Source organism: Neovison vison, chromosome 11, assembly GCF_020171115.1.
Source record: "Neovison vison isolate M4711 chromosome 11, ASM_NN_V1, whole genome shotgun sequence".
Lineage (NCBI taxonomy): Eukaryota > Metazoa > Chordata > Mammalia > Carnivora > Mustelidae > Neogale > Neogale vison.
In genome coordinates this window covers 67,887,622-67,911,775 of record NC_058101.1, presented here as the reverse complement: position 1 = coordinate 67,911,775, position 24,154 = coordinate 67,887,622, and the positions used below count along the sequence as shown (strand labels likewise).

General features: G+C 44.3%; 1 protein-coding gene across 3 annotated transcripts in view; it reads left to right on the top strand.

The window, feature by feature from the left end:
- NSD2 (nuclear receptor binding SET domain protein 2) overlaps positions 1-24,154 on the top strand; it is a 99,271-nt gene that overhangs the window by 36,080 nt on the left and 39,037 nt on the right. For all 3 annotated transcript variants that reach the window (XM_044267938.1, XM_044267937.1, XM_044267939.1), the window contains exons 3-6: positions 2,868-3,030; positions 12,567-12,733; positions 13,229-13,711; positions 22,693-22,837. In XM_044267938.1, the coding sequence (XP_044123873.1) occupies positions 2,868-3,030; positions 12,567-12,733; positions 13,229-13,711; positions 22,693-22,837 (958 nt within the window). The remainder of the gene's footprint in view (positions 1-2,867; positions 3,031-12,566; positions 12,734-13,228; positions 13,712-22,692; positions 22,838-24,154) is intronic.

Sequence of the window (24,154 nt, the reverse complement as noted above, 5' to 3'; positions counted from 1 at the left end):
TGTGCATCTGCTCTCCAACTCCCCTGTCTGCACATGGCTGACCGTGGCGCCTGGGCTGTGCTTGGGCCCCCACTTTAGGACACCCTGACATTGGACTCAACAGCAGCCTGTTGAGTCCGTTGTGAGGCCTGGGGAGGTTAACTAAGTGTTTAAGATTAAATGACTAAAGAGAGGTAAAACCAGTTTCTAAACCCGGGTCTGGCCAATTCCACAGCCCTTCACCTTTAGGCTGTGCTGTTTCCATGGATCTTCTCTCCAGAGACATTCTTTAGCCTAATTGCAGAGGTGTGTTGGGACCTAGCTTGGGGCTTCTTCAGTTTATACCATCTGAGGAGTGGGAAGCAAAGCTGTGTTGAACAGGAGTGCTCCTGTTCTTCCATGTGGTTCACTGTCCACTTGTCTCCTCTACCAGGGCGTCTGGCACATGGTCTACCTCCTTGGCGGCTGGGGCTATGTCCTACACTTTCACATTCTAGGTTCCCAATGCAGAGCCCAGCACTTGAACACATCTGAGGAAGTGTTCACTTATCCAACACTGGGTGGAAACCTCTTGACTTAAAATGAAGGAAGGTAGTGGTTTTTGTCTCTGTATCTTAAAGTGGCACTCAGGATGACCCGCTACTTAAATCAGTGCTGGCCAGAGAATACAGCCGGAGCTTTGGCCTTGGCAAAAGGAGGTAGGGAGGGTGCCAGGGGCTGATAGTATGTATACAGTCTGTATGAACAGAATCTGGAAGTTGCCTGGTGCCCACTAGTCTTTAGTTGAAGCTCCAGGCTTCCTTGCAGGTGTGGACAAAGGGAACCTGAAACTAGTTCGGGTTGGAACATTTAATCATCATCAAGGTTGGGATATTTAGTTTAAATTTACAGTTGAGGAATTTTATTTACAGTTTTCACATATAAGAGGGGAAATGGCTATAGTTTCCTTAAAATTGTTAAAATAATGAAGGGTTTGAAGGGTTTGAAAAAAGTGCTTTAAGGGGCACCTGGATGGCTTAGTGGGTTGGGCCTCTGCCTTTGGCTCAGGTTGTGATCTCGGGGTCCTGGGATCGAGCCCCGCATTGGGCTTTCTGCTCAGCGGGGAGCCTGCTTCCCTCCCCCCGCCTGCCTCTGCCTAATTGTGGTCTCTGTTTGTCAAATAAATAAATAAAATCTTTAAAAAAAAAAAAGTGCTTTAAGTGCTCAGGAGCTGTTTAGCTGTTGCTAATGTAATTACGGCAGTGAATTATTTATTTATTTTTTAAAAAGATTTTATTTATTTGACAGAATGAGAGAGAGAGAGAGGGAGACAGAGCACACACAAGCACGGGGAGTGGCAGGGAGAGGAAGAAGTAGGCTCCCCGCTGAGCAGGGAGCCTGATGTGGGACTCTATCTCAGGACCCTGGGATCATGACCTGAGCTGAAGGCAAGACGCTTCACTGACTGAGCCACCCAGGCGCCCTACCACAGTGAATTTTTTGAAAGATCAATTTAGTGAGCTGGGCTGATGCAGTGGGTTTTTAAAGTGCCCATGGTTGTGGGGGACCTCACTCTTTCATAGGGGAGGAGGCCAAGTGCATGTGATTCCTAGCTCTGCTGCCTGGTTTTGTGAAAACTTGGGCAAGATACCTGAATTTTGACTCTCCATCTTCAGAGTGGGGGTGATACCACTCATCTTCATGGGGCTGCCATGTGGCTTAGATGGCACAGAATGTAAAGCTGGGATGCTGTGGAGGAATCAGCATAATGTGGCCACTCTGTGCCAGCCCTTCCCAGCATGCACGCTGAACTTTTTAACAATTACTGAGATTTCAGAGCTGTTGATCTTGGTTTACAGATGAGGAAACTGAAGCCCAGACGAGTTCAGCAACTTGCCTACGTATGTAGAGCTCTTAGGGGAAAGCTTAGGAGTTCACACTCACAAGGAGGCCAGGAGTCAAGCCAACTCTGCTTGTCCCACTGGAGGGCAGAACTGAGAGGGGCGTGTGGTGGCAGTGGCCCTGGTCAGGTCTCCTAAGTGACATGTGTTCTGAGGTGGAGAAACTGAGGCTTAGAGTCCCAGGACTCAAATCACAAATGGAGCCGAGACTCACTGCCATGCCCTCCTGATGTCCTTGCCACTCTGGGTCCTCCCATGTTGGGTGATGCATGTGCTCCAGAGAACTGACAGATGTGTGGCTGGGGAGCAGGGGTGGGGGTATGTCAGAATATGGATTCAATCCGTGAAAATTCTTTGACCAGGTGAATAAAACACCGTTAAAGACCATCAACTAGGCCAGAGAAGTAGATTTACGTAGGGCTCTCCATCATAATGTTGAGTACCTACTGTGTGTGCCAGGCACTATGCTGATTCTCTAGTTAGGGCAAGGGAGAATTTTACTGAAGTAATAGCAGGGGAAGCATGCTCCTTTTCTTTCTTTTTTTTTTTTTTTTAATTTTATTTATTTATTTGAGAGAAAGCATGAGCAGGAAGGAGATGGAGAAGCAGACCAGGACCTTGGGATCATGACCTGAGCTGATTGCAGATCAGATTAGCCGACTGAGCCACCCAGCCCCCCCTCCTTTTTAAGAAGTTATTTATTTATTTGAGGAAAGAGACTGAGAGGATGAGTTGAGAGGAAGGGGCAAAGGGAGAGGGAGAAGAAGGCTCCCTGCTGAGCAGGGAGCCCAATGTGGGGCTCCATTCCAGGACACTGAGATCATGACCTGAGCCAAAGGCAGATGCTTAAATCATTTGAGCCACCCAGGTGCCCTGCAAGCATGCTCCTTTTTCCGGATGTGTGTGTGTGTGTATTTTAAACCTCTAGCCTGATTAATCTTTGGATAAAAGGCTGGATTTAGGGCTACTCATTGGATGTGTTGTATGTCTTTTGTTGTTCATTTTCAGATTGCACCTAAGAAAGAGTCCTGTCCAAATACCGGTAGAGACAAAGACCACCTATTGAAATATAATGTCGGTGATTTGGTGTGGTCTAAAGTGTCCGGTTACCCCTGGTGGCCATGCATGGTTTCTGCTGATCCACTCCTTCACAACTATACCAAACTTAAAGGTATTGTGTTTTTGGACTATTTTTTCATCTTTCTCATTCTGTACTTAATCTTTCTAATATCCAAAATTTTTTTCTTACTCTTCCATAGCCCTACTATGGTTCTTTGTTTTTTCTATTTAAAAAAATTGTGTTAAAGTACACATAACATAAACTCTACCATCTTGACCATTTTTAAGTGCACAGCTCAGTGGTACTAAATATGTTCACATTGTTGAATGGCTGTCACCACCGTCCATCCCAGGACTCACCTTGTGAATCTGAACCTCAGTGTCCATTCAATAATAATTCCCTCTTCCTGCTCCTCCCAGCACCTGACACCCACTGTTCTATTGTCTGTCTACTTTTTGTAGTTTGGTTTGCAGTTCCCTAAAGATTAGTGATGCTGAGCATCTTTACTTGTGCTTATTGGCCATTTGTGTGTCTCTGAAGAAATGTCTATTCTAGGCCTTTGTTCATATGTGAATCAGATTTTGGTTTTTTTTGTTGTTAAATTTACAGTGGTTCATTTTGCAGCTTTATAGCACATTGCCATTTGTTTTTATATCCAACTCGGATATGTACTTTATCTGATTGTATTATTATTAGTAGAGAAGTGGTCTTGGCCTTATATTGCTTTTTAGTTTTTATGGTAATTTATTACTGTTTAGGTAAACAGTGATTGCTTATTTCAGTGTATTTTATATTAAGTTTGAGTTATAAAAAAATGTCCCAGTTTATTTTTTAGGCCTGTGGGAAGAAGGAAAAAACTAGAAATGATCTTCTTTGGCATCATGAAACTTGGGAATATAAATTGGTCCATGGAACAACTGAAGAACACATTAAGAATATAATATGTTATTGATACAGATTAGAGCAGATGCAAACCTAAATATTAATTGGAGAGCTCACAAAACAAAAGCTCGTGTGTTTTTAGAGGAAAAAATGAGTTCAGGTGGTTTAAGATTCTTCTAGAAATTTCTTGCAGATAAAGTTTGAATTTAGTTTGAGGAAGGTGATAAATGGTGAACACAGTGTTGGAGCTGAGCCAGGGTGGTGCCCAACTGACTTGTGCACCCTACAGAACTGTGGTGACTAGACCTGTGGACTGGGCCTGGCAAGCTTCCCGGTCTCTTAGTACTGCTGATCACTCAGCCTTCTATGGCATCTTAGTGGTACGGGAGCTCATGTCCCCTCCTGTTCTTGGCTGGAGGTCTGAGCTCTCAAAGGAGCAGCATTGCTGCTCTTACTACAGGTTGGGATGCTCTTGGCTTGCTGTGTTGAAGCATATGGCTGCTGGGGATGGGGGTGGGGGTGCCCACCTGGCAAAGAGACTTGAGAGGAGGTGTGTTCAGGACGAAGAGGACCATGTTCGAGTCCCGAATGCCTCTGAGTCCTGCCCAGCCTTCTGCCTCGGGGTGGTTGGACTCTGCCTCGAGGCTTGGGAAAGCACAGGACTTGTGGCTAGAAGAGCCTTTGGGTTGGCTTCAGCTCTGACTCCATGGAGGACCTTTGGGATCCTCAGCTTGCCAGAATTGGGGAGTCCCTCCCACAAGGCTTCAGGGACCCCAGGATGCATCCCAGAGGCATCTAGACTTGGTAGAGTATGAAAAAAGTTACCAGTTGAGACCGGCTGGGCAGGCACACAGGTGTGCACCAGAGGTGTTGCTGGTTCCTTCCCAGCTCTGTAAAACCACACAGCAAAGCAAAGTGGAAGTCACAGGGGTGGGGGTGTGTGAGGGGTAAGGGGGTAAGAGGGAGGGGTTGGGGGAGGGTTTATGACCACACGCCACTGGTCTACCTAGCACATTGCAAGCAATTTTCAATGTGTAGGGATTTCGACTTAGTTTATATGACACTCCTGGTATCTCAGACCTATGTGATTGAAGGGGTCTTTTGAATGTCTGTTGGGTCCAGCTCCTGGGATTATTTAATTTTAATTTCATTACATCTTTCTCTTGATTTAGAGCAAAATAATTCCTGTAGTCTACAGCAGCCTGTCTGAATGACTTGCGCGCACAGCACCATTTTTATTCTCTCTCACTTCCTCCTCCTTTATTCTCCAGCCCTTACTCTTGCTTACAGTGTTGGAGCAGAGCATTATGCTCCCAGTGGAGGCATGGGCTCTGGAGTCAGCCTGCCAGGGTCTAGCACAGCTGGTTGGTCTAGTCATGAACTGCTTAACTTCCTTAAGCCGTAATTTCCCTATATCTGAAAAAGGAGGGTGATGATAATAACACTTGTTTGGAAAAGGTCTTTCCATGGTAAGTAGTGAGCATTCAGATGTTAGCACATGTTACTGTCCTTTTTTTACTTTTAAAACCTGAATTTTTATTGTATCTGTCCCTTTTCCTCTGGTCACCTCTAGGGTTCTTTCCTGAAAGCATTCCAGTTTGACCATTTATTTCCTCTGCAGGATCCTAGTGTTGGATCATTTAATTTAGCTAATTTTGTACCCATTTTTAGTGCCTTTATATCATCAGATATGCCCCGGCTTTCCCAGTAGTCCCAAGGGTTCATACTTGAGTTCCATCTTACTGCATGTTTGTTTGCTTTGTGAAAGATTTTATTTATTGTTTGCCCATGTTTCAAAGCCTCACTCCTAGATGTGTCAGCAGGGATCTTCTAAGAACAAGGACAGGTTCCTGCCCAACTCAGCACCCAGACACATGAGGGAAACACTGTCTCATTGTCAGGGCTCTTGCTTAGACTTCCCCAGCAATCTTCAGTATTTTCTCTGTGCCTTTTTTTTTTCATCACTCTGGGTCGAAAAGGGTGTTTGCATTGCATTTAGCTGTCTGCTGTCTTGGCTTTTTAGGGTCCTGCAGTCTAGACCAGCACTCCTTGCCCCCAGCACTCATTCTCTCATCTCTTGTGATCAGACTCTGGTCCATAAGACCAGCCGGGAGTACCACGTAGGAGTTCACTGAATACCTCCCTTCTTGCAGTATGTTTCTTTAGGAGTTGTTTGGGGATGCAGAGGAGGGAGTACCTGGTAATCACAAGCAAATCAACTTCAGAGGACTCGTAGTGTGCATTTGAAAAGTAGTTCAGAAGGAAGGGAACCACGATGAGCATACTCCAGCTGACAGGAGATTCACACGACCCTCTAAAAGAAAAGGGGTCAGAGGACACTGAGAATGTGGGGGAAGAGGGGTGACAGAAGGACACATGTCTCGGTTGAATTTCATCAGGAGCTCTTGGTGTGGGCTGTCCCACTTCCCAGTAGGTGGTGGCCAACAAAACTCCAAAGGAAAATACAGACCTTTTTTGTTATTAGTGAGTAATCTCTGGCTATGTTTGGAGATTAGTTTCTTAGTTTCCCCTGCCAGTCTTTCCTCATGATTTTAGCACTCCTTTACAATCCATTGGCTTATAAAATGGTAACTGTCCATTTTTATCATGGTTTCGTATTTAACTGGCATTTTTCTGTGAAAATGAGCTTCCTTTTAAAAATTTAGTTATATAGTGGGGCGCCTGGGTGGCTCAGTCGTTAGGTGTCTGCATTCAGCTCAGGTCATGATCTCAGGGTCCTGGGATCGAGCCCCGCATCTGGCCCTCTGCTCAGGAGGGAGCCTGCTCGTGCCCCCGCCCCCCACCCCAGCCTGCCTCTGCCTACTTGTGATCTCTGTCTGTCAAATAAATAAATAAATAAATCTTAAAAAAAAACAAAAATTTAGTTATATAGTATAGTTCTTTTTTTTTTTTTTGTATATTTGTTTGATTGAGAGAGGGAACACAAGCAGGGGGAGTGGGAGAGGGAGAAGCAGACTTCCCTCTGAGCAAGGAACCCGAAGCAGGGCTCCATCCCAGGACCCTGGAATCATGACTGGAGCTGGAGGCAGGTGCCTAATGACTGAGCCATCCAGGCACCCCAGTCCTTAATCTTTTAAAAAAAAAAATTAAATTTGGTTTAATTAACATACAGTGTATTATTAGTTTCAGAGGTAGAATTTTTAGTGATTCATCAGTTGCATATAACACCCAGTGCTCATTACATCAAGTGCTTTTCTTAATGCCTATCACGCAGTTACCCCATTTCCCTGTCCTTTCTTTTTTTCTTTCTTTCTTTTTTTTTTTTTTTTTAAGTTTTCATTTATTTATGAGAAAAGAGAGCATGAGTGGGGTGAGGGACAGAGGGAGAAGCAGACTTCCTGCTGAGCAAGGAGCCTGATGCAGGACTCCATCCTAGGACCCTGGGATCATGACCTGAGCTGAAGGAAGATGCTTAATCGACTGAACCACCCAAGCTTCTTAGTCCTTACTCTTTCTAATGCTCAAATTGTCCCATATTTAACGAGCAGGAGTCCCACTAAGTCCCTTTCAGCAGTGTCCTTTTGACATGTCTCAGTCAGCCTTTGACCACTTCTTACATGTGGCCCAGTAAGATGCTCATTTTATACTTTGCTTGTGTCAGGGAATCAGCTAGTTTCTTGGAGAAAACTTGGGTCTTTTTAGAAGACAGTGATGTGTAGAAGCCCACATCTGGGCACCAGTTGTGTTCAGCGCTGTGGGAGACAGAGATTTCACAGGGATGTGTGAAGTAGCACTCCGGGCAGCACTGAGACCTGGCTCCAAGTGGAGCTCTGGGTCCGTTTATGATTCCTGAACACTTGGCAGGCAGCAACTCCATGGTGGGAGTGACATGGTGAGTAATGGGTGTACTTTGGGGGTTTAGATGTCCTTGTTGGGGAAGGACTAAGGACCTGAAGAAGGGGTGGCTTCTGGCATGGACCTGGGTGAGCATATGGGTCTTGTGAAGCAGGTATTTTTTTTTTTTTTTCCTGTGAGATGCAGCTCCCTCACCCTACCCTGTATTCCCACCCCCAATTTTATTTCCTTTATTTTTGTGTATGTGTACCCCCCCCCCACTTATCATGCTTGGATTTATAGATATGCTTGAATTTAGATCTTAGTAATGCATTCAGATTTTAAGAATTGAAGTATAATATACATGCAGAAGAGAATACAACTCATAAGCTGCAACTCAATCCAGGCTCTTTTGAGAAATTTCCTTTGAAAAGCTAAGTTAATAGAAGTTTTAGTAGCATTTTTGTGATATATAGCAGCATAACTTGTCTACTATTTATAAGGGCATCCAGGTGGATGAGCAGCTTTGAGGCCTGACTCTTTAAGTTGGAAACAGAAGATAAATGTATGTTTTAGATATTATACTGTGAAAAAGGAATTCTTTTGGAATGGGAGCTTCATGATCTTCTTGACACGTCTGTTCTCGTAAGATAATTGGGGTCAGGAGTCAAGTAATTATCTGTTGTGGAAAATTTTGTTGTCACTTTTTCTGTTACGGAAGGGAACCCTCATTGGTTTATTTCCAAATTCCGGCATTTTCTAAAAATACTATAGGTAATCTGGCTTTCTCATATCTTGGGTTATTTAATAGTATAATTCCACTGATTTTTTTTCTTTTTTGCTTGTTCTCTCAGTTACTAAGAGAGGTGTGTTAAAATCATCCACTGTGATAGTGAATGTACCTTTTTTTTTCTTTGCAATTTTGTCAGTTTCTGCTTTACCTATTTTGGTGCTCCAGTGCCCCCCAGGGACTAAGCCAGGAAATTCAGGCATGGTGATGCTTGTCCTTTATTTCCTGTAGAACTTTGTGCTGTCATGTCCTTGTGATTTTGTCCCTGTGCTCTATTCTTGCCTCTGTGGACTTTGTCTGCATTTTTTATGGCTTCTCTTCCTCCCTAGAGCTTCAGCTCTAGGTGGAATCCATTTTGCATGCACGGGTGACGGCTGTTAACTCTAAAGATTCTATAGAATCTGGAGAGACTCTGGCTCAGTCTGGCCCAGAGGGTCAGGGACCACCTTAAGTCCCCTGGGCCATGATGGGGAGGAAAGGATTGTAATGCAAAATTAGGTACCTGGCTGTTGGTGGTTCTCTTAGCAGGAATTTTAAGTAGGTCGAGTTGATGACAGTTGTTTTCATACCAACCACAATTGATGAATATCAGAAATCACAGGAAGAAATAATTACAAATAAATGGTGGGACAACTGGTTAATTATGTGGTAAAATAAAATAGTGAGATATTCACCTCTCAACTTGAACCAAAGAAATTCATATGGATTAAAGAAACCCATAAAAATAGGGGAGAATTAGGTTATATTACTACCAAATGTCTAGGCAGGAAAGAACTTCAAAACTAAGTACATTTGGGGTGCCTGGGTGGCTCAGTGGGTTAAAGCCTCTTCCTTCAGCTCAAGTCATGATCCCAGAGTCCTGGGATCAAGCCCCGCATTGGGCTCTCTGCTCAGCAGGGAACCTGCTTCCTCTTCTCTCTTTCTGCCTGTCTCTCTGCCTACTTGTGATCTGTGTGCCAAATAAATAAATAAAATCTTAAAAAAAAATTAAAAAAAACCCCAAACTAAGTACATTTATTTTACAAGCTTGGTATCGGACTACAGTATTCTTCTCTGCTTTTTTTCACCCGACCTGTAAGGAGCATTTTTCTGTGTAGTTAACTGTTTATAAAAAGTAATGTAAGTTCATATTATTTCATCATATGCACTATAACAGATTTTCTGCATTATGCAAATGCTGTGACACATGTCTTTAGTCCTTTTCATGACTAAGGAAAGTTTTTTCAAAGTATTAAAGTAATGGAAGGAGTTATAAATCCCTTAACATATTTTTGAATCTCACCTATTATAAAATCAAGGAAGTATATACACTTATAAACCAAATTCTACTGAGAGGTTAGTTGTGAAAAACAGTTCACTCTCCTCCTTAGAGCTAATTATTTTTAACTCTTCTAACATTTTCTTGTAGTTTTAAATACTATCTTTTGATTTCTCATTTACATATTTTCTGTTGATTTTCTTTTATGGAAAATGAAGACTGATCTTTCAGTCATTTATTTCTTTTCTTTCCATTTAATTCAGGGTTCTTTGGTGTTTTTTGTTTGTTTGTTTTAATTTTTAGCCTATTGGCCACTCCAGGGGGCAGATTAACTCACTGTTTTTATTACATCAAACATAAATGTTTACATAATTTTGACTATGTAAATATCATTCAGTGCAAAGCAAATTGTGTTCTGTAATTGCATTTTCTTTTTTGTACAACTTCTTGTTTTTCTTGGAGTTAATTATTGCCTTTCTTTTTTTCTTTCTTTTTCTTTAATAGGCTCTAAACCCAATGTGGGGCTTGCACCCATGACCCCGAGATCAAGCATTACATACTCCACTGATGAGCCAGGCAGGCACCCCTGCTATTTTTTTTTTTTTTTTAAATCATATACTTTGCTATATAAGGCTATAGAGCCTTACTTTTAATTTTTTTTTGTTTTTCAAATACTCATTTCTCTGTCCCTGTTGGGGGGAGGGAGGAAGAGAATCTCAAGCAGACCCCGCTGAGCCACTGAGTCCAGAGCACAGAGCTTGCTGTGGAGCATGATCCTAGGACCCCAAGATCATGATCTAAGCTGAAATCAGGAATCAGACACTTAACCAACTGAGCCACCCAGGCACCCCTTGGATCTCATCTTTAACCCTTTTCCTTGTTCAGATTTTCTTTTGGTATGGAAGGGTTCTTTTATCTTTTCTTCCCCTAGACCTCCCAGAATCTTCCCTTTTCCTGTTTCAATCTGTGTTGCTGGCACTCTTAACCTTTTGCATAGTGATAATCTCAGACCTTTTTAAAGATGCTTTCCTGAGTTACATGCATTGTTTTCTGTGGCTTCCCATTGTGCTCACTCGTGGTTAGTTTCCTTTTTTGCTGGAGTATAATTTTTAGGTTCTAAGAAAGTGTGTATGAGAGATAAATTTGATTCCCTGTCATTTGGAGGATGCTACTTCTGCGTTTTCACACTTGACTGATGGTTTGGCTTAGTGTAGAATTTTATGTTGAAAGTAATTCTTTTCAGAATTTTGAAGGTATTACATCATTTCTTTCTAGCATCCAGGGTTGCTCTTGAAGTACCTTGTTATGCTACTTTTCATTCCATTAACATGGAAGCTACTCTTGTCCCCTCCCCCAACACCTTAAATGTCAGAAAGATGTGCATTGGTATGGGTATTGGATGAGGCACTTAGGATTGTTTTAGTTCTGAGACATGGTCTTGGGTTAATTCTTAGACTGTGTTCTCTCTTTCTGTCTCTAGAACAGTTATTTGGGTATGGTACTTCTGGTTTGATCCTATAGGTTTCTTATGGGAGTAGATGTTTTTCACCTTATATATCTTCTTTCTGGAAGATTTCTTAACTGACCTTCCAAGATTTCTTGTTTTTGTTTTTTGTTTTTTTCAAGATTTCAAGTTTTGGTTTTTTTTTTTTCTTCATAATTGTATTTTAAAGTTTCCAGTAGCTCTTTTCTTTGTTTTCTTTTCATAGCAAACTAGAGTTTTTCTTTGTCAGGTGTCATCTCTTCCTAGTGTTTTGTGTGTATGGCCTTGCAGAGACTGTTTATTTCTGTGTATCTTGGACTTGTTTATGCTGGGGGCTTCCCTGGGTCCTGGGGGGTCCTTGATGCTACATTTGTGTTTGAGAGGGTATCACTCAGAGGTCCTGCAACCTGTATTTGGAGAGACTGTTAGCTTATTTACACTCCAGCTGGCTGTTGGCCACTTAGTTGGGAGGATCTACAAACAACTCAATGGAGAGGTTTTTCCTCTGGGGTGTGTTTGTTCTTTAGGAAGTGTTCTTGGATTTCTTGTGACCAGCGTTCTCTTTGAAGCAGCAGGGGCTGATAGTTCTCCCATGGAGATCCCCCATTGTCCCTCCACTTGGCACAAAAATGTGACCTCTTATTTTTTTAAGTTCAGTGTGGGACTTGAACTCACAGTCCTGAGATCAAGACTTGAGGTGAGATCAAGAGTTGGATGCTTAACTGACTGAGCCACCCAGGCATACTGAAATCTGACCTTTTAACCAGCTTGCTTGTTTTCAACCTCACTTTTCCTCAGCCGAGGATGGCACCTCCTCTCTTGGATTTTGGGGTCAAGTGTCTCTTTCCTCACCCGCCTCCTTTCTGACTGCACTGTAGGAAGTGGCTTCCTCCTTTATTCTAAGAGGAGCATCAGTGGACATCTGAGGGGCTACCCTGTGGCCTCATGGGTGTCCTCAGAGATCCTTGGTGCCCTAATTCCCCTATAGGCATTGTGAATGAGTAGCCAGCCCAAGGTTGCCCAGCTGTAGGTGGTGGGGTTGGAATTTGAATTCAGGCTGTCTTACACACCAGTCTGTATCCCTTCATTGCTGCATAGGCCCCTCTCTGTTGAATGGCCCTTTTGTTCATGTTGTCTCTTGGCCTTCTTTATTTGGTAATCTTTTTAAGTGGATCTTGGAAGGGAAATGTCCACTTTATTTCCTAGTATAATTTGAATCTTATCTGAGTTCCTCATAAATGCTTTTCCTTTCTCTTTGACATGGAGTATGGTGGGGATAAAAAGAGTAGGACTTTTTTAGAGGTTAACAGACTAAAACAGCACCAAATAAAATGACCTCAAAGCAGCTTCCAACTTCCTATCAGTAATTATTAATAGACTTGCCTGATTTCATCCAAAATTCTAACTTTCAAGTTCTAACATTTTATTTTAAAAACTAGGTCAGAAAAAGAGTGCACGCCAGTATCACGTACAGTTCTTTGGTGATGCCCCAGAAAGAGCTTGGATATTTGAGAAGAGCCTTGTAGCTTTTGAAGGAGAAGGACAGTTTGAAAAATTATGCCAGGAAAGTGCCAAGCAGGCACCCACGAAAGCTGAGAAAATTAAGGTGATAGATGTTCCTTAAGTACAATTTGAGACCAAAACTTTAATTTATATTCTTATTTATTTTGAAATTGTGGTGGCTTGATTTATTATAATGGCTTATGTCTGTCATTGTTTAACTTTGCCCAATACACTGTGTTACAAAACAAGACAAGTTTCCTTAGAGATGGTATATTTGTTTTACTCATTTGATGATAGAGCTAATTTTTAAAATAATTTTTATTCTTTTTATATATATAAAAATATGTAGTGTTATGTATATATTATATAATCTATGTATTACATTAGTTAAATATGACTGGAATTGGTTTCTAGTTTAAAGAAATAGTAGCTACTATATTGGGGTGAATTCTGTCTAAAACCTTCAAGTTAATTGGTTTTTATAGTTTTTGATTTTAAAATTTATCTGAAATTATTAAAGTGTACTTTTTTTTTTTAAAGTGTGTTAACTTTTTGTTTGTATAATGAAACTTATAATGTCTTATGTTTTTCCTTTTAGCTGTTGAAACCTATTTCAGGGAAATTGAGGGCCCAGTGGGAAATGGGCATCGTTCAAGCAGAAGAAGCTGCAAGCATGTCAGTAGAGGAGCGGAAAGCTAAGTTCACTTTCCTCTATGTGGGGGACCAGCTTCATCTCAACCCTCACGTGGCTAAGGAGGCAAGCATTGCTGTGGAGTCTTCGGGACAAATGGTAGAATCCTCAGGGGTCACTGAAAAAGCTGCTGATAACCCCAAGTCCATGAGAGAAGAGAGCATTCCCATCAAGAGAAGGCGAAGAGCCAAGCTGTCTGGTTCTGCCGAAAACCAAGAAAGTGATCCTGGGACAGTAAAGAGTACTCCTCAGAAGATGGCAGAGGCCGATCCCAAGAGAGGGGTAGGGTCTCCTCCTGGAAGGAAGAAGACCACGGCCTCCACTCCACGAAACAGGAAGGGAGATGCGGCATCCCAGTTTTTGGTCTTCTGTCAGAAGCACAGGGATGAGGTGGGTACTGTGATGGTTTCTGAGGTGTTGTGTATTTATTCGGGGGAGTTCCTGAATTGGAGGAACATCCCTTCAGTGCTGTTCCTCTGTTTCTCAGCATTATCAGTCTGTAGCGAGCCTTGCCGAGATTTTAGCTCTAATAAATAGGATTATTAGGTAACAGTCATCCTTGGGGCAAAGATGCTGCCTCTGCACTGTTGGTTATGAAAACATCTCTCCCATTGTGGACGAGAAGATACCGGGAAGGGAATAGATCAACGATGAAAGCATTTGAACACTTTCCTTAATTGTCGTCATAGAAAACGGCATCTGTTAGTACATTGTAAAGCTTGATTTTGAAGAAATCACCTAAAGGGATTAGGTGCTTTTTTTTTTGTTAGGTTCAATATTACTTGAGGTGAGAGGTCAGTAGGGCTTTTTTCAGTAACGTAAAGGTGGTATAATGTGAGAAAATCTGGTATGTGATTCACTCTGATACTGATCAAATGATCCTCTCAGTAGATGGAGAAAAGGCATTTGATAAAATTCATTGGTCTTTGATACAGAGTTAGCAAGCTAGAATTAGAAGGTGACTTCCTTAATCTGTTGAAGGTTATTAATCAGGAACTTTCAATAAGCATCATACTTATTAATGAAACTTTAGAAGCGTTCTCTTTAAAATTGTGAACAAGGGATGCCTGGGTGGCTCAGCCAGTTAAGTGGCTGCCCTCAGCTCAGGTTAGAGTCCTGGGATTGAGTCCCACATCAGCATCCTTCCTCAGTGGAGCCTGCTTCTCCCTCTGCCTGCCAGTCCCACTGCCTGGGCTCACTCTCTCTCTGATTTAAAAATAAATAATAAAATGTTAAACAAAATAAAATTCTGAACAAGACTAGGTGCCTTTCTTTAACCAGTTAAGTGTTGTAAAGAAAATACTAGCCAGTATGGTAAGATAAGGGAAAGGAAGGAGAAAGACATAATTGTGAAAGAAGAAATAAACCTGCCATTGTTTACACAGACACAGAGGTCTGTGTAAAAAACTTAAGAGAATCTACAGAAAATCTTTAGAAATAATGAGTTCACTAGGACTGGTGGTTGTAAGATCAGTATACAAGAACAGCAACAAAGAGGAAACGTATTAAGACAGATACAATTTGGGATGCCTGACTGGCTCAGTTGGTGGAGCATGTGATTCTTGATCTGGGGATTCTAAGTTTGAGTCCCATGATTGGTATAAAGATTACTTGAAAATCTTGAAAATAAAATTTTTTTTAAGGTTTTATTTATTTATGATAGAGATAGAGAGGGAATACAGACATGTGGGAGCTGGAGAGGGAGAGGCAGGCTCCCCACTGAATAAGCCCGATTCCAGGACACTGGGATCATGACCCTAGCCAAAGGCAGATGCTTAATGACTGAGCCACTGAGGCAACCCTAAAAATAAAATCTAAAGGAAAAAAAGAAAGATACCATTTATGACTGCAACAAAATATAAGGTATCAAGAAATAAGTAAAATATATATAATTTTGAAGAAAAATAACACTTGGTATTTTAGTGGACCTAAATAAACAGATATGTTAATTGGAAGGTTTAGTATTCTGAAGTCGTAGTTGTCAGTTCTCCTTATTTAAACTATAAATTATGTATAATCCTAATACAATTCCCAATAGGAATTTCTTTGCCCTTTCTGATTGGATGATAAAAAGCCACACCTGAACGTTGGCCCTATCGCATAGGAAGTTCTGTTAGTAGACACAGGGACGTTTGTGCGATGGGCGTTCAGAACGGGAGCATTACCCAGAGTAGAGCCCTGAAGCGTTTTTGAGGGTGTGGAAGCAGTTGGGAAAGGGGTCCAGACAGCTGGTCAGAACTCAGTTACTGTGGAACAGCTTTATGCTTTGGGAGAGGGGAGGATTTGTTAAGGCAAACTGACCATAGATTGGTGAGGAGCGTGAAAGTTTATGTGCCAAGGACACCATGAACTCAGGGAAAGGATGAACTGTGTGTATAAAGCTCAAACTATTCTGAAGCCTATGAAAATGGCAATTTCTAGAAAAGTGTGGACAACCAGTGCATCCATGAAGAGATGCTGCCCCACCTTGCTGGCAGCCAGGGTGCTGCAGGTGATGATTGCATGGGAGTGGAGCTCCCCGGCCCCAGGTGAGCCACACAGGCCAGCACCTCCGGAATGAGGAACAGCAGTGAGAACCCCCATCATTTCTTCCACTTGTTTTCAAGAGAAATTCGGCAATATATAGTGGAATTGAAAATGCATGTTTTTATGTATTATGTCATGCCCAGGTATTTGCCCCAGAAAAACTGGCCCGTGCACCCAAGGAGATAGCATAGTGTTGAAAACCGGGATGCTGTGAAAGGAGTGAACAGGTGTGGTGTGCTCCTCCAGCAGGATTCTGGGCATGAGTGAAGTGAACCCGCTGGAAGTTGGGGGAGGGGGAAAAGCAGTGTGCTGATGGGTGTGCATATCCCATCATGTTCCTATGAAGTGTGAGAAGTGTAGCAACCCACCTGTGTACCTGCATCCACCCACACAAGTAGATGTGTAGCTGTGAGTGTATGTTTTGGTCTCAGAGCTAAGAAGTCTTCCTAGGCAAGGTGGAGGAACTGTGACCATTGCTGGGTTTGAAATGGTGCAGAGCACTGAGCAGTGTGAACAGTTAGCACACTGGGCCTGCTGCAGGCCAGGGGCACCTGTGGCAGACTTGGAATGTGTACCACTGTGTGGATGGTCGGACTCCTCTTGTAGTTGCTGCAGACCTGCATGCTCTGGGACTTGGGAAGCAGCCAGCCAGCTGTGTTCCAGCCTGTTGTTCCTAGTCTTTTTCTCCGTGGTCTCCACTCATCTGAAATTATGAGAGAAAAATGTGTGCCTGAGAATTCAAGCCACTTCACAAAGACCATCCTTTTTGCTTTTGGGGACCCAAATTGCTTTCAGATGGCCTTCCCAGTACTAAGAAACATGCCAAGAACAAACAGAAGCCTGTCAGTCCAGACACTGCTGACAAGCTGCGACTTGAAGGCTGACACATGAGTGAGTTGTTCTGCCCTCAAGGAGCAGTAGCTCTGCTCTGGAGCTCTCCGGCTCTCAGTGCCCCTCCAAAGCCTATTGCCTGTTGCCATCGGCATCCTACTCTAAGCAGCAACCAGACAGAAGGGTGCACAATTAAAATTCAGTTCTGCATTAGAGACAAGCACTCTACCTTGCTCTTCCCTGCTTGGACCTGGTCTCTATAGGGCAGGAGGGTTGTGTGAGGCCCATGGGTCCCTTCCCTCCCAGCTGGGCTCAGGTGCTAGTTGATTTTGTGTTGTCAGAAGAGTGATGATCTCAAGATGCTCTTTAACTGGTTCAGTTATGTTGTTGTGATTATAAGTGTGTTTGTTCTGGTTCTGTAATAAGTAATTCTAGATTCCAGTTGAGAATGATCTGGGTCTTTCTAGGGTCTTTTGGGAATGGTGGTGACTCCAAGGATGGTTTTTGTTTGGTTATTAATTGATTAATCAATGCCCAACCCTTGAGGAACAGCTTTGGGTGGAGACCTCCCTTTGCTTCCTGGACCTCCCTTTTCTAGAGTCACTAGATAGAAGACTGTGACTATCAAGGACGTTTGGCTGCCACTTGGCTCTTTTTTTGAGGTCCAGCTTCTTGCAGATGAAGTAAAGTGTTATGCTTTGTGAGATGTATGCAGTTTTCGTTAACATATTTAGCTTGTTCATCTTTGTCCATCAGGCTTGGCTCAGATGTGTAGCTCACAAGTGTGTTCTGTAGTGTTCCTAGAATACAGTTAGAGGGGCTATAGGCAGGGCAATGAGTTTGCTGGAAGACAAAGTCCACAGTGGGATATAGGCCCACTGATGAGGACCTGGGTGGGGTAAGGGGTCGGGGAGACTCTGTTTGGAGGCAAGGAGTCAGCTAGGGGAGGCCCACTGTGATGAAAAGCCACAGTGAGGAAGCGACTGTGAGGAAGAATTTACTGAAGGCTTTAAGCATCAGTTGTGTTGTCAATGACTACTGATGTGTATGGTCTCAGTTTCCCATTTTTATTTTTATTTTTTAAAGATTTTATTTATTTATTTATTTGACAGAGATCACAAGTAGGCAGAGAGGCAGGCAGAGAGAGGGGGGGAAGCAGGCTACCCACTGAGCAGAGAGCCTGATGTGGGGCTCGATCCCAGGACCCTGAGATCATGACCTGAGCTGAAGGCAGAGGCTTTAACCACTGAGCCACCCAGGTGCCCCTCCGTTTCCCTTTTTTTTTTTTTTTAAGATTTTATTTATTTATTTGACAGACAGAGATCACAAGTAGGCAGAGAGGCAGGCAGAGAGAGAGAGAGAAGGAAGCAGGCTCCCCGCTGAGCAGAGAGCCTGATGCGGGGCTCGATCCCAGGACCCTGGGATCATGACCTGAACCGAAGGCAGAGGCTTTAACCCACTGAGCCACCCAGGTGCCCCCAGTTTCCCATTTTTAAAGAATCTTTTTCACCTTCTCTGATCCTAAGTTTTACAGGTGCATTAGAGTTGATCCATGCTATATGTCTCCATTCTTTGTATAGATGTTTGTGTCAATTATGTAGTGTTGCATGACACATGACCTCAGAACTTAGTGGCTTAAAACAACAACACACATGGATTCTCAGACAGTTTCTGTGGGTCAGGAACTTGGGAGCAGCTTAGCTGGGTGGTTCTGACTCAATGTCCCATGAAGTCGTAGTTAAGATGTTGGCTGGGGCTGCATCATCTGAAGGCTTGACTGGGGCTGGAGAATCTTCTTCCAAGGTGCTGTACTGTAGGAGTGCCTGTAGGAGGCCTCATGTGTGGTCCTCTCCATTGGGTGGCTGGGGTGTCCTCATAGCACAGAGGCTGGCTTCTCATGGAGCAGTTGATCCAGGAAAGGGCAGGGTGAGGTCTTATATAAATCTTAGACCTGACAAATTGTATGCCCTTGTTTCTACACTGTGCATTGGCTGCACTGGCCAGTGCTGTTCAATAGGGAGGCAGGAGTACTAGGAGTGGAGGTGTGAGGTGTAGGGTACTGTAGCCGCCTCAGAAGTCTAAAAGCCACACAAGGCTCTGAAAGGATGTGTGAGGTGACAGGTGGGCTGAGAGCAGGGAGTCGAACTCCGAGGAGCACACAAAGTCTTTGTATTGGTAACAGTTTAATCAGCACAGTGTGTGAACTTGTGGGTATTTGGTTTTCCATATTTTTTTGTGTGTCTGAGATATAGTTTATTAAAACTTGGGGCACCTAGGTGGCTCAGTTGGTTAAGCATCTACCTTCAGCTCAGGTTGTGATCTCAGGGTCCTGGGATCAAGTCCCGCATAGGGCTCCTTGCTCAGTGGAAAGTCTGCTTCTTACTTACCTTCTATGCTCATGCTCCCTCTCTCTCTTTCTCTTTCCCAAATAAATAAAATCTTAAAAAAAAAAAAAATGGTGGGGCGCCTGGGTGGCTCAGGGGGTTAAGCCGCTGCCTTCGACTCAGGTCATGATCCCAGGGTTCGGGGATCGAGTCCCGCATCGGGCTCTCTGCTCAGCAGGGAGCCTGCTTCCTCCTCTCTCTCTCTGCCTGCCTCTCTGTCTACTTGTAATCTCTGTCTGTTAAATAAACAAAATCTTAAAAAAAAAAAATGGTTGGGGCGCCTGGGTGGCTCAGTCAGTTGAGCATCCAATTACTGGATTTGGCTTCGGTCAGGATCTTAGGGTCCTGAGATGGAGTCCCATGGTGGGCTCTGCACTCAGTGGGGAGTCTGCTTGAGGATTCTCTCTCCTTCTCCCTCTGCCCCTCCTTCTGCTTGCACACATGCTCTCTTTCTCTTTCAAATAAATAATTTTTTTTTTAAGATTTTATTTATTTGACAGAGAGAGGACACAAGTAGGGGGAGGGACAGAGGGAAAGGTGGAAGCAGGCTCCTCCCCACTGAGCAGGGAGCTGGATGTGGGACTTGATCCCAGGACCCTGGGATCATGACCTAAGCCAAAGGCAGATGCTTCACGGATTGAGCCACCCAGGCACCCGGCAAATAAATAAATCTTTATAAAAGTATGGAGGTAGCTACTACTGAGTGCTTACTGTCTGTAAGATACATTGTCTATATGTTACTGTGAAAGAAGATTATTCAGTTCTCATAAGGCCTTTTGAGGTTGGCGTAAATTATCCCTGTCTTATAGCTAGCTACCCTGAACTCTTAGATGTAAAGTGACTCTCCTGTACTGTGGGAGGACACAGGCAGGAGCAAGGACAGGGAATTGGCCCGAAAAATCATATCTGTGCATGTTTGTGTGTGCACCTGCATGCACAGAACTTGTAGTCTTTGTACTCCCTGCTTCAGTGATGAGGCCCATAGACTTCAGGGAGAAGCCAGGGCCTCATTAACCCAAAATGATGAGGGGCATACTTCTTTGTCCCCGCTGGAGTTCACAGTACATGACTAGGGATGAAAAATAAGCAGGTGGCCCCCCAGAAGGTGAGCACTGTGGGTAGGATGGTGGCTGCTTTGACCTTTCTATTTCCTGTACCTAGCTCAGAATGTTCCTTGAATGAATGAATGAATGAGTGAATACAACATTGTAGCTGAAATTAAAAGGGTGTGCCAAAGTCAGCCTGGTGGAAGAAAATGTTTCAGGAGAGTGTGGCCTGTGGAGAGGCAGAGCCTGTTGTTGTGCCCCTGAGTGCAGAGTTGTTCAGGGAGTGATGAAAGGGAGGGGAAGGGCTCCAGGCTATTGGGGGGGCTGTGGAAGACATTGCCAAGTGGCAAGGACCCTATTCTACATATAGGCCAGGTGTGGTCCCTCTAGTTGCAAGGAGGGAGCCCTTTTAGGATGGGATTGTCAGCAGATAGATGGGTAGGACTGAAGGCCAGGAGACTGGTTCGTGAAACCATAGTCATCTAGATGGGGTGGATACGCAAATGTTCAGGAGTGGAGCTGGTCGACCTGGCAAGGGATTTAGGTACAAAGGGAAGGGGGCCTCAAGGAGTCAAGTCTTGTTTGATGACACAGCTGTGAGCATGGCATGGCTAGGATTCATCTGATTGAGGACATTGTATTCAGGGCTGGGTGACCGAAGGTGGTGGGTCCATGAATGCATGTGCTGATCATGAGGAATCTGGAAGTGGAGAGTTCCAGAAGGCAGTTGTCCTGTAACTTTGAAGCCCTGTACAGAAACCTTTGCTGCGTGAGGGTCTGAGACCTTTGATGCTTGGAGTGTTGGGGCTGATGAGCTCACCCTCATGAAGGATGGGCAGGCAGAACAGAACCCTGCTGGACTGAGAGGCAAGGGGGCCCCAAGATGAGAGGAGGAAGCAGGTGTATGTGGGGCCAAGACTGCAGGGGCACAGTGGGAACGGTGACAGTTCACAAGGGACACCGAGAACACCCAGTAGAACGCTGGAGCTCAGAGCTGTTCTTTGAGTTGCAGAAGGCATCCTTGGGATGTGAGGACATGGAAGGGCCGCATGATTGTTAGGCTGCTGTTGACCCACATCTGAAAATGCATGTGCTGAGATGCGAGAGTGGGTGGAAGTTGGCGTTGGCGGTGTGCCAGTGTCCCTCAGGGCAGGGAGGACTTGATGAGGTGGCGGGGAGGGGGCACAGAAGGCCATAGGAAGCCGTCTGCAGTGACCATGTTGTGAGTAGGGTTTTGCATTTTGGGGCAGAGGTTACCCTTGTTGGTTGGGCCAGTGTGGGTCCAAATGGTAGTAGTGGTAGTAGTGACCAGCAGATTAATTTGGTGATTCCTTATCCCTGCCAGGTGAAGAGTTACTGCCCCCTCATCACAGAGGGGGAGACCCCTTCACTTGCCCGAGTTCACAAAGCTGCCATATGGGAACCACACGTGAACCTGGGGTGTGGCTCCAGAGCATGCTGGTCAGTGCTGGGAATCAGGCAGCAAACGTTTTTTGAAAGGGCCTCCTGGGCAGTTGAGGCCTGTGTCTGTTCCTTGGCTCTGCTGTTGTGGCAGGAGAGCTGCCCTGTAGAACAGGTAAAGGGGCGCCAGGTACTGGTTGCAGTAAAACTTGATATATGAACGCTGATGCTTGAATTACCTGTCATTTTTATGTGCCAGGACATATTCTTCTGACTTTTTTCCCCCAACCATTTAAGAATGCAAAATCAGTTCTTAGTTCGTAGACCAAATAAAAATGGATTGGGGTAGGTCTGGCTTGCCCATCATTTGTCCACCTCTGTGCCCCTGCTGTTGGTGGCTCTCAAGCTTGGGTGCCCATGAGAGTCCCTGAGAGTCTTGAAAACACTGATGCCAGACCCAGAGAAGGAACCGGCCTTGGGTGGGACCTGAACAGCAGAGATTTTAAAACTTCTCTGGTTGTTAGTATACAGTTAAGGCTGTGGGCCCATGACTTATATGCAGAGTTTAGGAAAATACACAGTCCTGGTTGGCAAGTCTGGGGTGGGGCCTGAGGTCCTCATTTCCAGCATGCTTCCGGGGTGCTGATGCTGGCAGCCCCAATATGGCTAGAAGGCCATGCAGGGGGTGTGTTTCTGTGTCTACCCCCCTTGGCATGCCATCTGTACCGTCTAGAGCGTGCACCTGGGAGATGGAAGGTATGTACTACAGCAAGTGAGAAGGCCAGGTCAAGACTTCACCCCTGTGTTGACAGGTAGTGTTTCCGTGACACTTGTCCTACCACTGATTTTCTAAGGATGCCTAGAAAATTGTAACTTACTTCTAACTAATTTAGTGATTTTGGAAAAATGTACTTTTTCCTCTTACCATTTATCATTTCCTGCCTTGACATAAATACAGTTGAGTTGTTCTCACCAGCACTGTTTTTATTTATGAGCTTTGAATGGGTGATAGCATCAGATAATCACTAATTTTCTTCGAAGCTTTTCTGGGGCATTGTTCCATGATGTGGGAATAAATACACCACACAGAGTTCCCAAAGGCTGTGCATTGGATTTTGTGCAAAACTAAACCCCAGTGCATTGTAGGTGTGAGGCTTTCTGACCCCTCTTCCTGGGTCTGCAGGTGGTTGCCGAGCACCCAGATGCCTCAGGCGAGGAGATTGAGGAGCTGCTGGGATCGCAGTGGGACATGCTCAACGAGAAACAGAAAGCCCGCTATAACACCAAGTTCGCCCTGGTGGCCTCCTCCCAGTCTGAAGAAGACTCTGGTAAACGTAACACTGTGCTAGTGTGCTCTGCTTGGTTGTGAGATGTGTGTCATGTAGCCAGCTGAGCTCTGCTCGGTGACTGCAGGGACGTGGGGCTGCTTTCCCCATCTCTGACCCATGCGCTTGTGCCAGCAACCAGAGCGCATGTGGTCACAATAAAGCAATCTCTGCTGTCTGCCTTTTCTCCCTCGTTGTTGTGAGAGCTGCTGGGTGTGATTCTCTCTCTGCGAGCCCAAGTGGAATGAGTGCTCTAGCCTCCACAGCGATGGGGTGGCCAGGGGTACAAAGAAGGGAGGGAGCCCAGGCAGTTGCTAGGACTGCAGGTGTGATGCGGCGCTTCCGGCAGGGGCTGGACCTGCACCTCAGGAGGGGCTTGCTTCTTCAGGTGGGGGGCCTTGGACCTGGGAGCAGGGAGGGCATTCCTGGCCCATTTGCTTGAGAGCTCACAGGGTGAGGAAGGTGACTATGGACTGGCTTTAAGTATGGCCGTCCTCTGGTTCTTCTTAGGCCTTCAGTTTAAAAAACAAATAATTCTACTTTGCTTAAGAGAAGGGAGGCTTAATACTGTAAGCTTGGAAAGAACCTGTGACAGTGGTCAGACTGTCATCTGTACATGCTTGGACACACATGTCGTGGAAAACCAACATTTCTAATGTAAAAAAAAAATCTTTGGTTATCAATTTAAAATACAGACAATTCTGTATTTCTCAAGGTTCATCACTGAAGAATTTTGGAGTGGTCAAATGTAAAGTGTTTCAAGACTCACCTAAAAGGAGACCAAGACCCGGAAGTCATTGCATTTTGCCTTGTGCACACAAGCCATGCTTCTAGACCAGCATGTGCACATCTGACTCTATCCACACGTGCACTAGACAGCCTGCTTGTTTTGGTCACAGATGCTCTTGATTTTAGGGCTTTCCAGATCTCCACATCAACTATCTCATATATATATATATATCTCATATATATATATATATATATATATATATATATATATATATATTTTTTTTTTTTTTAAGATTTTATTTATTTTATTTGACAGACAGAGAGATCACAAGTAGGCAGAGAGGCAGGCAGAGACAGAGGGGGAAGCAGGCTCCCTGCTGAGCAGAGAGCCCAATACGGGGCTCGATCCCAGGACACTGGGATCATGACCTGAGCCGAAGGCAGCGGCCTAATCCACTGAGCCACCCAGGCGCCCCTCAACTATCTCATATATTAATATTGAATTTTGTTGAATTTGTTCAGCATTTGTTGCAAATAATATAATTTAGAATAGCAAGGATGTTCTGGATTTGTGCGGAGGTTGACTTGACT